Source organism: Budorcas taxicolor, chromosome 11, assembly GCF_023091745.1.
Source record: "Budorcas taxicolor isolate Tak-1 chromosome 11, Takin1.1, whole genome shotgun sequence".
NCBI lineage: Eukaryota > Metazoa > Chordata > Mammalia > Artiodactyla > Bovidae > Budorcas > Budorcas taxicolor.
In genome coordinates, this window is record NC_068920.1 from 12,800,051 (window position 1) to 12,812,902 (window position 12,852).

A 12,852-nucleotide genomic window follows, 5' to 3' on the forward strand; every position below is an offset into this window, starting at 1 on the left:
ACACATACATACAAATACAGTTTGATTTTTGTTCCAGTTTACACATATACATACAAATATAGTTTGATTTTTGTTCTTTCCAGTTGATAAAACATTGGAGAAATATACAGTATAAGAAAATGAATTAACTGTCATTGTTTAGAGAGATGACAAGTATTTATTATAAAGATCTTTAAATGGTGTTTATTACAGAGTAATTGAACACTTTTTCCGAAGTATAATAACAGCTTTTTATGGACGGTGTGACAGAGACCGCGTGTGGGTCAAACTCAGGCACTAACTGGGAGGGGCCCTCGATCAAGTTGCTGGAATGTTCTGCGTTACTCATCAGTCGCCAGTGGACAATCTCTGTCCAGGGCTCTTTGCTGCTCTCAGGGAGGCTGAAGCTCCCTGACTTGTGGGAAAAGCTGTTTCTAAAAGGATGGGTCCAGGGAGCTGGTGCCCAGGGGCGCGTAAGACAGGGGTGGTCCCCGAGTCTTTTTTATAAAATTTGGAAACGGTCTCAGGGTGGCAGTCTTTGCGATTTCTCGTTTAAAATGACTGTTCATCATCAGGCAGAATGAAAGAAACTGCAATTCATAGTTTCACGATGCCCTGTGGAAACCGTAGTGTTTTCTTCTTTATCTTCATGCCAAAGAAATTAGTTTTTTACGGTGAAGACTCCCCCGGCTAAGGACTCGTTTCACGCGTCGGAAAACGGACTTCTTCAGTATTCTGAGTTACCAGACTAAAAGAAAATTTTTAAAAAGCCTCCAAACAAAACCTCATCATCTACGCGTTCTCTCCTCAATAGTTTCTAGAGGAGGCTTGGCCGGCACCGTTTCCAGGGATAATCAAAAGTAAATGTTTAATAAGTAACTATGCAATCGAATGACTTCTATTTTTCAGCTTATTTCCGCCCCGGGGACCGTAAAATCCTCAAAAAAGGTGGGGGGGCCGTCTCCCTCCCCGCCACTCCAGCTCGGGGCGGCGTGCACGCCCTGCCCTCTGCCCGCCGCGCGCCCCAGGCGCTCGGGTCCCGGGCCCCCGCCCCGTCGAGTTACTCAGGCCCCGCGCGCAGGGCGGAGCCGCGGGCCGGCGGCGCAGGTGGGGAGGGGCGGCCGGGGCGCGTCGGTGACACCCGCGGGGGAGCGGGGAGGCGCGGCGGCCGCACCCCGCCCTGGGAAGAAACCGGCCAGGTGTGGCTTCGGCGCCCGGCGCCAGCGGGGAGGAGACTCGCGCCCCCGCCGACCAACACCACCACCCGCCCGCGGCCCGGCTCCTCTGCGCCCTCGCCGCGCTGCGAGCCGCAGCTCCCGCTCCCGGCCCGTCCCCAGCGCCCTACCCCCGCCCGCTTGCCGCGCTCGCAGCGGCCCGGCCGGCCCCAGTGGAGAGGCGCGACCTCGCGATCCTTCTGCGTCCCCAGCTCAGCCCCGGCGTGGGGCCTCTCCCGGGAGCCCCTCGCCCTCGCCGAGCCGGCCGGCCCTCGCGTCCGCCCCGGAGCTGAGCGGCGCTCCAAGTACCCGCCGACATGAGCTGCAACGGAGGCTCGCACCCGCGCATCAACACGCTGGGCCGCATGACCCGCGCCGAGTCCGGCCCCGACCTGCGCTATGAGATGACCTGCGGCGGGGTCGGCGGGGGCGGCGGCGGCGGCGGCGGCGGCGGCACCAGCAGGATGTACTACTCGCGGCGCTGCACGGTCACCGACCAGAACTCGGACGGCTACGGGTGGGTACCGGGTCGGCCAGGGCGCCCGGGGCGCAGGCCGGGGCCGCCACCCTCCCCTGGCACCCTGGGACCGGAAGGATCCCTGACCGACGGGGAAACTCAGGTCCCGAAATGGGACGGTCGGTCAGTCTGAGGTCCTGCGCGCATTCCCCGCGCGCGCTGGGGCCGGATCGGCGCGTCCCGTGCGCGCCGCGCCGACCGGGGTGGGCGCGTGCGCCCGGGGGAGGGAGCCGCTCCTGCGCGCCCGCGGCCGGCCAGTGAAGGTGCCGGCGGGGCGCGGGGGTCCCGGCTGAGCCCGGAGCTATCCCTTGCGCGGCGTCGCCTTAGTCTAGAGCCGCAGATGGGAGGTGAGGCGGCCGGGGCTGCGACCACCAAAGCCAACTTAGCTAACTGTAACCAAAAGTAAATCAGTACAGAAGCGGGGGCTCCGGCCTGCGGGCTGGCCGGGGTGGACTCGGCGGGCGCTACTGCTCATCGCCAACTCGTGGTCACCCCGAGACCCCGTCCGCAGCGGCGCCTGGGCAGCTCGGCCACCAGGGGAGGCTTTTGTGTAGAGGCTGCGCGTCCCGGGTCGAGAAGGCTCCGCTTCGTCGGCTTCTCCTGCTACCTAGACTGAGTTGCCTGGCGGGGGCGGCAGCCTGTTCCCCCGCCTCCCGGCCCCCCAGCCTGGATCGGCCGCGCCGCAGCTCCGGCCGGAGAGCACACCTGTGGCCCCGCGCCCGCGCCCTTTGTTTCCTGGTTTTTCAAATGCACCCGAGAAACGACCTCGGATTCCGGGTGGCGGAGGGCGGGCGCAGACTCCTGCGCTCTGAGCCGGGGCTCGCGGAGGAGCGGCGCCGGGTCCCACCCCCGCCGGCCCGCCACGCCGGGGGCGCCCTGGTCCAGGTGCCCCGGGGAGGGCGGTGGGAAGAGAGCCAGGTCTGCCTCCGAGTCAGCGGGGAAATCCAGCGAGGAGGGTCACTCGGGTGGGGGCGGAGAAAGATAACGAACCTACGTCTACCCGGTCCCTGGAGCTGGGGTCGCCCACCTGAATCGTGAGAATTTCTCGGCCCTCACCCCTCTTTCCGCCCCGCTGCAAGTCCTTGCCTTGTAGGGCTTTGGGGGAAAGAGGCCTGGGTTCCAGAAACTTTGCCGACCTTGCCTTGTGGCCTTAGGCTGGGGAGGAGCAAATTGAATCCACTCCCAGGGGTTTTGTTTTGCCGGCAGTTTTGGAGGCGGGGACGGACTCGAGTTGCAACGTGTTTTCTGCTTCGATTTATTCATTTCTTTATCTTCCTGGAGCACCTTGAAATTTTATTTTCCCTTTCTGAGTGACCAATGAACCGTCTCAATCTTGGCGCTCTTCCTTTTCTTACTAATTTTCTTTAAAAAATCGGATGGCGCTCTTTAATGAACAAAATCCGCCTGGGGGTTTCCAGAAGAATGTGCCAGGCCACTAGGGAGGCTGAGAAGAAACTTTTGCTCATTTTCACTTTGGTTTTTAAGTTAGTTTGAAAACTTGGCCAACCATTTAAATCCGAAACTTTACTTACCCCTCCCAGTCGTCTAGTATTTGGAAAGCACATGCTATACATTTAAAGCCATTTAAACCCAAGTCAGAATTAGCAAGGCCACTTCTTTGCCGCATTTTATGAACCAAATTGTTTTTCTCTTTTTAAATGCTCCTGTTATCCTGTTTTAAATTGACAATACACATTATTATTAATGGAATATTTCACCCTCTTGGCTTCTCCTGGAAGTAAATTTGTAATTAATATCTTGCTTAATGAACCGAATAAAAAGACACCTGGTTTTTAAGAATTCTTAAATTCTTAAACGTTAAATTTGGGCAAGGTTCAATGTTTTCGCATAGTAGAGCATCATTTTTTTGTGTTTGGTTTTTCCAACTTGAAGGCTGTTTGTAAATCTGTTAAGTTTTACATCTCTGCGGGAAGGGAGAACTGACTCAAGTGAAAAATGACCTAACTTTGAGGGAGGTTGTTTTCCTGCTCTTTGGTGTGGAGCTGCCGGGCTGAGAGGTGGTGGGGGGCTGGGGCGGGGGCCTCAGCAGGCATGTGGCCCCGGGGTCTCTGTGGATCCAGGGACTGGAGTTTCCCCTGGCCTGGCCCTGCCTGGCGGGTGCCCCTTAGAGGCTGAGCATTATTAGCACACACACAAAAGCCCGCAGAAGCCGAGGTCTGCATTTTACTACAACAGCGACTGAGGGTCCCTGCACACGCCACACCTGTTGTCCAGGTTTTTTTGTTTTTTTGGTTTTTTTTGGTCTTGTGTGGAGGGAGTTTGCTAGTCCCTGGCAGGGACTTTGCAGAAGCAAGATGCCATCTCTCACTGCCAAATGAATGTTGAGGAAGGATTCAAAAAGCACTTTTCTGGCCAGAAGTTTTTCTAAATTGAGGTGCTTTGTTTTTAAAGTAAAAAACAAAAGAAAAACAAAAAGAAGCCTCTAAAAAAAACCAGCATGAGAGCGACCGGTTGCATCTAAACTCCTTTGTTTCTAAAGCTCCCACTTGATTGGCTGAATTGGATTGGTGATTTTTTTGCGTGATCAATGTTTGCATGTAGCCCTTCCCTAAATACACGGATTTGAGTGTGAACAGAGCCCAGATCTTATTTTTCCTTCGAAAGTGGCTTTACAATCTCTTGCCTTGGTCGGTCCTTTTCTTAGAACAGTTGTCACTGTTCAGGACCAGACCGTTCTCACTCTGACAATCCCTCCTTCCCTCGTTGTCTTTTTCGGCTTTGTTTCAGACTGCATGGAATCTGCAATGACTTTGTTTACCTTCTGCTGCTCTAGCTTAATATTTTCAAGTTTAGTACATACTACAGGCTTAATAATTAAAGAGGTTTATTTTCAAAAATTTAAACTTTGGATTTTTCCTGTGTAGGATGTTTGCTGTTTTCAATGAAGGCGGAATTACTCTAGTCTTTTTCCTGTAGAAATCACAAATCTGTAGTGAAATTTGGTGGCCAAGTGACCAAGTCCTCCAATTAGATCTTCCGCTGATCAAAGTGTGGAATTTTGATTCCACAAAGGGGGATTACCAGCCGAATACAGTCACTAAGGGCTTCCCTTGTGGCTCAGCTGGTAAACTGAATGCCTGCAATGCAGGAGACCTGGGTTCGATCCCTGGGTTGGAAAGATCCCCTGGAGAAGGGAAAGGCTACCCACTCCAGTATTCTGGCCTGGAGCGTTCCATGGACTGTATAGTCCATGGGGCCGCAAAGAGCCGGACTCAAGAGCGACTTTCACTTCACTGTCACTAAGCCACAGAAATATGTGCATAAAATGGTAATGCTTTTCTCCAGAACTCACAGTTTCCAAACCAGGATGTGTGTGTGGTCCCTGTGCTGTGCTTGGTGGCTCAGTTCTGTCTAACTCTTTGTGACCCCATGGACTGTAGCCTGCCAGGCTCCTCTGTCCATGGAATTCTCCAGGGATCGGAGGCGGATTCTTTACCGTCTGAGCTACCAGGGAAGGCTCACTATTTGATATCTATTTTAAACTACCTTTTAAAAGAAGCCTGTTTCTTAGCATGAAATTAAACAGGCATATTTGCATTTAATTTTAGAGTGGGAAGGGGATGCTGGTGAGGACATAAACCTCACTTTCTCACTTGAGAGACAAAGAGATTAAGACTTGCCCCGAATCCCAGAGTCGACGCAGGGCTCGTCCGTCTGCCCTCTGCCCTCTTGTACCATGCACTGAAGTGTATGAGACTGGACAGCCCTGTCCTTCCAGGATGAAAGTACATCGAGTGTGTGTATTCGTTCACTCAGCCAATACATTCTGAGCATCTGCTGTGTGTTAGATGTTGGGGAGATTCAAAGGTGGAAATACAAAGGCTTCTGGAAGGGAACGGATGCTCTTTAAGGGAAGATAAGGACATAAGTACTCTGTTACACAGGAGGGGCGCCCGTGACTCAGGCTTCATAAGGGACATGATAACATCTATAGTGGCGGCACTTGGAAGACTTTATTATTAAGGCAGTGGTTGAATTGGACTTTGGGGAATTTCAGCTGGTAAAGACAGGTGGGCAGAGAGTGCTCCAGCGGGAGGGAAGAACAGGAGGAAAAATGTGAGAGGTGGCAAACTGGAACAAGTTCCAGGGCTAGAGAGTGGCGGTCTCCCTGTGGGGCATTTGCTGCAGGGGGGAAATGGTAAAGAAGCAGAGAGGCAGGGCGGGCTGGGGCAGCGCCTGGGAGGCCTAGACTCCGTGGTGGGGGGATTTGGGTAGGCACAGGGGATCCACTGCAGGTTTCATCCCAGCCAGCCAGGGTCTTCGTTGAAGGAACAAGGAGATGAGACCGTCACAGAGAGCTCTAGGACTGTTTTCAGGGCTTGTACCGGTGAAGGAGGGAGGTGATGGAAGTTGGTCAAGTTTGGTGGCAGTGGGACAGGAGGTAGATGCGATGGAGTGACAGCTTCAGCTCAGAATTGGATCAGAGAGGCAGGGGAGAATCTGAGGAAACAGGCTCAGGGGTGGGTGACTCACAGAATGGTCATTCTAAATGTTTTAATGGGAAATGATGGCAAAGTAAGATTTAGTGTTGCTTAATATAAGGCAGATGATACCACTTACATAGTGATTAAGTTTAACATATTTGATACAAATATCAGATCCGTGGTTAATAATAGTTATATCACCACAGGGCAAACACCCACAATGTGCCAGGTATATTGTTGTCTCAAGCCTCAGGACAAACTTCCCATTTCACAGATGGAAAACTGAGGTTAATGCAGTTAGATGACTTGGCCTAGGTCACACAGCTAGCTGGAAGTTAAGCTGCCTTTGCATCCTGTATACCACCATGGCTCAAGAAAAGATCAAACCTTAACATCTCTTCTCCTTGTAAACTCTTTATCCAATGAGTTTTCACTTCTTTTTAAATTGTTGCATTCCTAGGATGTATTTTATAACCGTTGTGTTCTTTCATTCACACTCCTGTAGAGTTTCCATCTGCTGAGGAATGCAATTAAGCCCACTAATTGCTGGGCAGATCTACAGAACAGCTTCCAAAAGGAGTTAATTTTTTCTCTAAATATGGGCATAATTTCATTGTTGTTCAGGTGGCTGAAATGTCTTGGGAAAGACAAAAAGTGCTGATGCCTCCATGCTGACTTCTTGGGGTGGATCCCAGGAGAGCTTGGGTGTGACTTGGGGAGTCTAACTCTCAGCCAACCAGTCTTTCCGGACTTCTCAGAGGTTCTAGAAGGAGTGGCTGAGTCTGGAGGCCTTGGTGCCTGGGGCCCTGCTCCCCACCCTTTGCTTTTCTCTGTTTCCCTCTTGCAATCCTGGGAAAATGGGCAGGTGTGGTTCTGATGTAGAAACCACCGCCCTACAGACCCCAAGACTCTGAGAGACAGCATCTCGTAAAATGCCAGCATGGCCCCATCATCACGGGCACCTTAGCACCAACACCCTGGGCTGGGGAGGATCCAAGACCTTCAGAGACCCTAGGAATGCGAAATCCAGATTTCATGAAGATGATGACCCAGGAGTGGGAGGCTGTAGCCGATAGGTCTAAGTTTTTGCTTGGAATTCAGTGTCTTGACATGCAGACATTTTTCCCTTGCTTCATCTGGCACCTGGAAAAAAATTTTTTTTGATTTGAGTTGGCTTCTTGGGTAGTGGCTCAGATGGTAAAAAAAAAAAATATGCCTGCAATGGAGGAGGCCCGGGTTGGATCCCTGGAAGGGGGAGATCCCCAGGAGAAGGGCATGGCAACCCCCTCCAGTATTCTTGCCACGAGATCCCATGGACAGAAGAGCCAGGTGGACTACAGCGTGTGGGGTGGTGAAGAGTCAGACATAGCTGAGAGACTAACAACTTCAATTTTTTCACTTCTTGGTGGATAACTCGATAACTTCTACATGACTTTTTTTTTTAAATAGACATCAGAAGGAATGTAAGTTTTTATATAGGGACAGAATTCAAAATAGAAATCCCTACTTTGGCTTTGAATTTTTAAGGGTCAAATATTCATCCCCACTCAATACAGGAAAAGAAAGCATATTTTTCTGATCCTTTCAAAAAATGTCTTTCATGCAGTTAAAATGTATCACTCTCTTTGAAGTGTCTCAAATTTTATTTTAGATCTTATAGATAATTTTAGGAATTAAAAATTACTTGGTGAAGTCTGAAATGCCCCACACTTCGTACTCAGTCATCATTTCTTTCCTTTTTTTAATTTCTCTCTCTACTCTCAATTTGCTGCAAGATATCCTTAAAATTAGGCAAAGTTCAAGATTATAAAATGGGGCAAAAACCACAAAGTGAAAAATCAAAGGGAAATCTAAGAATCATTTCACAACAGCAGCCACTGCTCCCCTGTAAGAGCGACCCGGCAGGAGGATTTAGTTTCTGCGGGGCTTGCACCCTCTGGGGCTCCTCCTCGAAGCATCAGGCCAGCCCTGGGAGGTGGCTGTGTTCATGCAGAAACCCCAGGCCCCTCCAGTCTAACTAACTTGCTCCAAGTCACAGGCTGTCCTGCCGGAAGTGGCCAAGCAGGGGGTGGCCCCCAAACTCTTCTGAAGTTAATGATCTGTAATCGGGGTGCCCGCCCCGCCCCTACCTTTCACCAACAAACTGTGAAAATAGTAAGCATGGAGAGGAAGTGGACCTTGATTAGAATGCTGATTCCGGAGATTCTGGGTGAGGACAAAATGAAGGATCAGAGGAAGGCTTCTTTCTAAAACTGGTAGAAAAAAACAAAACAAAACATCTTTTTGCCCACTATTCGGGTGAGGTAAATGCGCTACCTGATGGATCTTTGGAAATACCAGCCTTTGATTCGCCTTTGTTTTTCTTCCCCTTTCCTAAACCAAACAAACATGTGTTAGAGATCTTCTGTGTGCACAGCCCTGTGTCATCAGGTGTGTGTAGGAGTTGAAAGTGGCTGAGATGTGGGACTTTGCTGTCCAGGAGCAGGCCAGACAGGTGTGTAAACAACTCGTGCAGAATGGGGGCAGAGGTGTGCCAGGAAGCTCTATGCATGGAGGCCGCAGCCCTGGGTGTGTAACTTCTGATACATGATGTTTCCACTGACATGTGTTTAGTGAGTCTTAAAGGTAGGGTATTTTCCTTAGGTGAAGTAAGCGATTTTTTAAAAAACAAACTCCATGGATGCTTTACTTAAGCTCTTTTAAAGAAACTCAAACAAGATAATGTATGGAACGTGTTTTGAACCTTGTAAGGAGCTAAGCAAATAGACTTTAAGTCCATATTAATGAAAGTAAGTTTCAAGAGCATTACGTAATCACCATAATTTCCATTAAATATTTATTGAGTTTTTCCAAGGTCATTATTCCGTGAATCTGAATACACATAAGACATCATTTCTGGCACACATCCAGGGTCCTGTGTTGGTGGAATGAATAAAAAGAGAGAGATAGAGGAGAGACGAGCAAAGGAAGGAGGAAGATACGAAGGAACCGGGTGGAAAAGAAAATACACACAAGAAATACGGAGTCGGGGGCACCAGTCAAGTATCTAATGAACAGCAAGAATGATTGTAAAAGACTTTTATAAAGCAAAGTATTTTAAAAAAAGTCTTAATCTTGTAATGTTGCACGCCCCTTTTCGAAATATTTTTCTCGTGTTTTTTTCTATGATCTTGGGAAAAGTGTTAAACTAATGACTTCACATTTAATTTTGGAATCTTTTTTTTTTTTTTTTTTTAAGAAATGACTGTTATTTGTAGGTAGTAAAACAGAAAGCTCTATAGTACCGGTCATGCTTTCATGTGGCCCACTTGGATGAAAATCCGGACCATGTTTTCCATTTAGCCTCTGATGAAGGGAGCTTTATCTAAACCTGCTGCAACCCTAACTTGTTTAAACAAGTTTTAGGAAGGATTTTCAGAAAAAGTGTAGGCAGGTCCTTTGTATGAATCATTTGTCTTTGTGAGTTTGAAGATAAAACAGGATTTCAGAGATGTTAAAGACTTTTAAGGACATGCATTATTTTTTTCAAGGCAAGCTATTAATTTTGATCAAAATTATTTTTTATTGATTTGACCCAGATGAGTTTTCTTTTTTCTTTCTTTTTTTTTTTTGCCTTGACATCCTTCATCCTCCATGTCACTGAAATAAAACTTAAAAATTGAACTTTTGACGTCTTTAGTTCCATTCCTAACATGGTTTAAAATCTCTACACCCCTAACACCAGTTCGTACCGGTTCTGAAAATTTCTTTGAGGCTAAGGATTTGTAAAGTCCTTATGTGCTTGTTAAATAAATAAGTGATTTCTTCCTGTCTGATGGAATTTCGCATTTTCCCAAAATGCACTGTATGAAGAGGAAACTTTATTATCTTTAAACAGAATGTAGACTTTTGAATTATTTTCAATAGGAGTAGTACGTTTGTTGGCTTCATAAAATAAAGTTACAGAACAAAGGAGCTAAGGAAATTTTAGACAGAATCTAGCCTAACATGAGTTAATTGGATCTAAAAAATTTCAGATATTAACTAAAAAAGATCTAAAATTATGTGAAAAAATGTTTTTGACTTAAAAAATTTTGAATGACAAAAAACCACCAGTGTTCCCTGAAGCAAGCTCTCCTGGCTCCTCTGCGTAAGGTCCAGCCTTGCGAATCATCTGGGTGTCTGATGAGTCAGCATCCTCTGAGCAGACACAGCCACTTTGATTTTTAAGCCAGTTCTGTGTGAGTCTGTCACTGGGCGGAAACAGGACCGCTGAAATGTGAAGGTGGATTCTCTGTCCTCATCAGTAAACCTCAGGGGGCCTGGGTCTCCCTTCCTCCAGTCTCATTTTGATGTTTCCCAAGGATGTTCAGACTGAAGTGAGATTTTACAGACAACAGATGAGAGCTGTTAAGTCTTGCTTTAAGGACCAGTCTTGAAAGGTTGTGTCTAAGAGAAAATTTGCTTCATCAGATCATACTTTCCTAAGACCAGTCACAGTACCAAGGGTTCTTCATTACACTGTGCTTACAGTTTAGCTTTTCATTTTTCTTTTTTATACTTTTAAAGAGATTAGATTTTTGTGCATGACAGCTGTTCATCTATTTCCTAACATGCCAAGGCACACACAGAGGGTTTTATCGGCTGTCAAGGGTGTGTATAGTGAACATAAGCACATTTTTTAGTAAAACATAAAGAATTCTTTTTAGTATTATTAACAGACTGTGGAGTTACTTTTTTTTTTAAGTGCAAATTCATAATATTTTAAGCCAACATTTAATTGCTTTTCCTCTTTTTCCTGGATACAGTTCATTTCTAAGTGTCGTGTAACTAACTACTCTAGTAGTTGGGTAAAGAGAGCTGATGAGTTAATTTTGTTGTCAAAGGAATCTAGTGGCATAAAGTCACTTTAAAAAGACCTGTATAGGGACTTGCCTGGCCGTCCAGTGGTTAGGACTCTGTGCCTCCGCTGCAGGGGGCATGGTCTCAACCCGTGCCCGAGGCATGTGGGCCCCAAAAGATTTGCATATATACACTTAGAGACTTTCATTCGCAAGTTTGGCCTCTCTGCTGCTTTTTTACTTTTTTAATGTTTAATAGTTTAATTTTTTATGATATGGAAAAACCCCAGGGAACATTTTGGCCAAGCCCCTCCCTCACCCAGAGTTCCCATCTGCACCTGCCTAGGAACCCCCTGTGCTAGTCTTTATAGTCACACACATTATTAAGTCATTTAAGAAACTCAGACTTTGCACTGCTCTGAGAGTGCCCTCTGCGTGGGAGGGGCTGGCATTCTTTGTGGGAATCACCCTCTGAACCCAGTCATGTATCAGAATGACCCAATGTTTCAGAAGAAAGGTCCTCTCATGCCTCTTCAACCAGGAAAACAAATGTAATTCACAGGACTCCCTAATTGCCTACCCATCCTCGATTCTCAATGACGCTTCTGTGCTTCTTAAAGTCTCTGTCTCCTGAAGGTCTTTCCTCCCTATTACAATAGGTGCCTTTTGGAAAGTGTTCTAAGTCAATTGGAATTTTGCACAGGTTTTGACAAGGGATAGAGTCCTGTTTATATCTCAGCAATCCCAGAGGTGTGCCAGGCCTCCTGCCTGATTCTGCGTGGGAGGCGGAGAAGGGCGGCATTCATGCGGGGAGGGTGGGGCGCCCTGGTTTTGTTGGGTGGGCGGTGCCCGGCCTGCCTGGAGCAGCCCCGGCCCCACCTGGCAGCGGTTCCCAGGGGAGCTGGTTTTTCACCCACGCACTCTCAGCCGGTGCTGGCATGTCGGGAGCCCAGCTGGCAGGGACGGACTGCCAACGGGTGGCAGTGAGAGAAAGTGCCTCTCGGATGTGAGATGAGGCAGAGTCAGGAGCGGAGGGGATCATCCCACATTCTTGTAACCTTACCCCCTCTCTGCCTAGTACAGCCTGTGCTTTTCAAACTTTTTTTTTTAACAGTGAAATTCTTCCTTTAAAATGCACGGACACCCTTCCCGACACACACACACACACACATAAAAGAAAGTCCAGGATTGAGCCGGCGTCGGTTTTATCTGAAAGCTTGGGCTGGGCTGACTGGTGCCTGGAACGCTGGGAGGAGCTCAGGTTTCTTGTAGGACACTCTTAAAGTCTTTCCTAAACAGTAATAATTTAACGGGCTTTACATGTCTCTTAAGCTAAGCTGTAGTGTGCTGTGCTGTGGCATAAGGCACCTTGGCAAATTAAAAAAAAATAAGACTTTTTTATTATAGATGACTCTTTATTTGTATCTGGAACAGACTGAATTTCTTTCTTTCTTTAAAGTGTAGAATATCTAGGACTTCCTTTGTGGTCCAGTGGCTAAGACTGCACCCCCAGGGGGCGGAGGTTCGATGCCTGCCTGGGAATGCTGCAACTAGGAATTGACATGTGAAATTAAGACCTTACACAGCCAAACAAATGAATAATAAGTATTTTTTTAGTGTAGAATATCTACAACATTCTCCTTAGACACCACCCTTGTTTTAAGGTTTCTGCCACTTCTCTTCCAGTAAAGTGCTGCATTCGCAATACACCTGTGGCTGAGCAGTCATACAGGATAATATTCCACGGTCATCTGGAAAGGAAAAAAGTGCCTTGTTTTTGCATTAAAGATACTTAAATTTGCCATCACTTTCTTCACTCCGTTTTTTCTTGACCGCTATCGTCTTTTTCTGTAATTGCAGAAAATAGTTTTGCAGAA

General features: G+C 47.7%; 1 protein-coding gene across 1 annotated transcript in view; it reads left to right on the forward strand.

The window, feature by feature from the left end:
- Nucleotides 1-1,510: 1,510 nt before the first annotated feature.
- The window catches only part of DSP (desmoplakin), a 42,758-nt gene continuing 31,416 nt past the window's right edge, over nucleotides 1,511-12,852 (forward strand). The window contains exon 1 of the mRNA XM_052648980.1: nucleotides 1,511-1,710. Within this exon, the coding sequence (XP_052504940.1) occupies nucleotides 1,511-1,710 (200 nt within the window). The remainder of the gene's footprint in view (nucleotides 1,711-12,852) is intronic.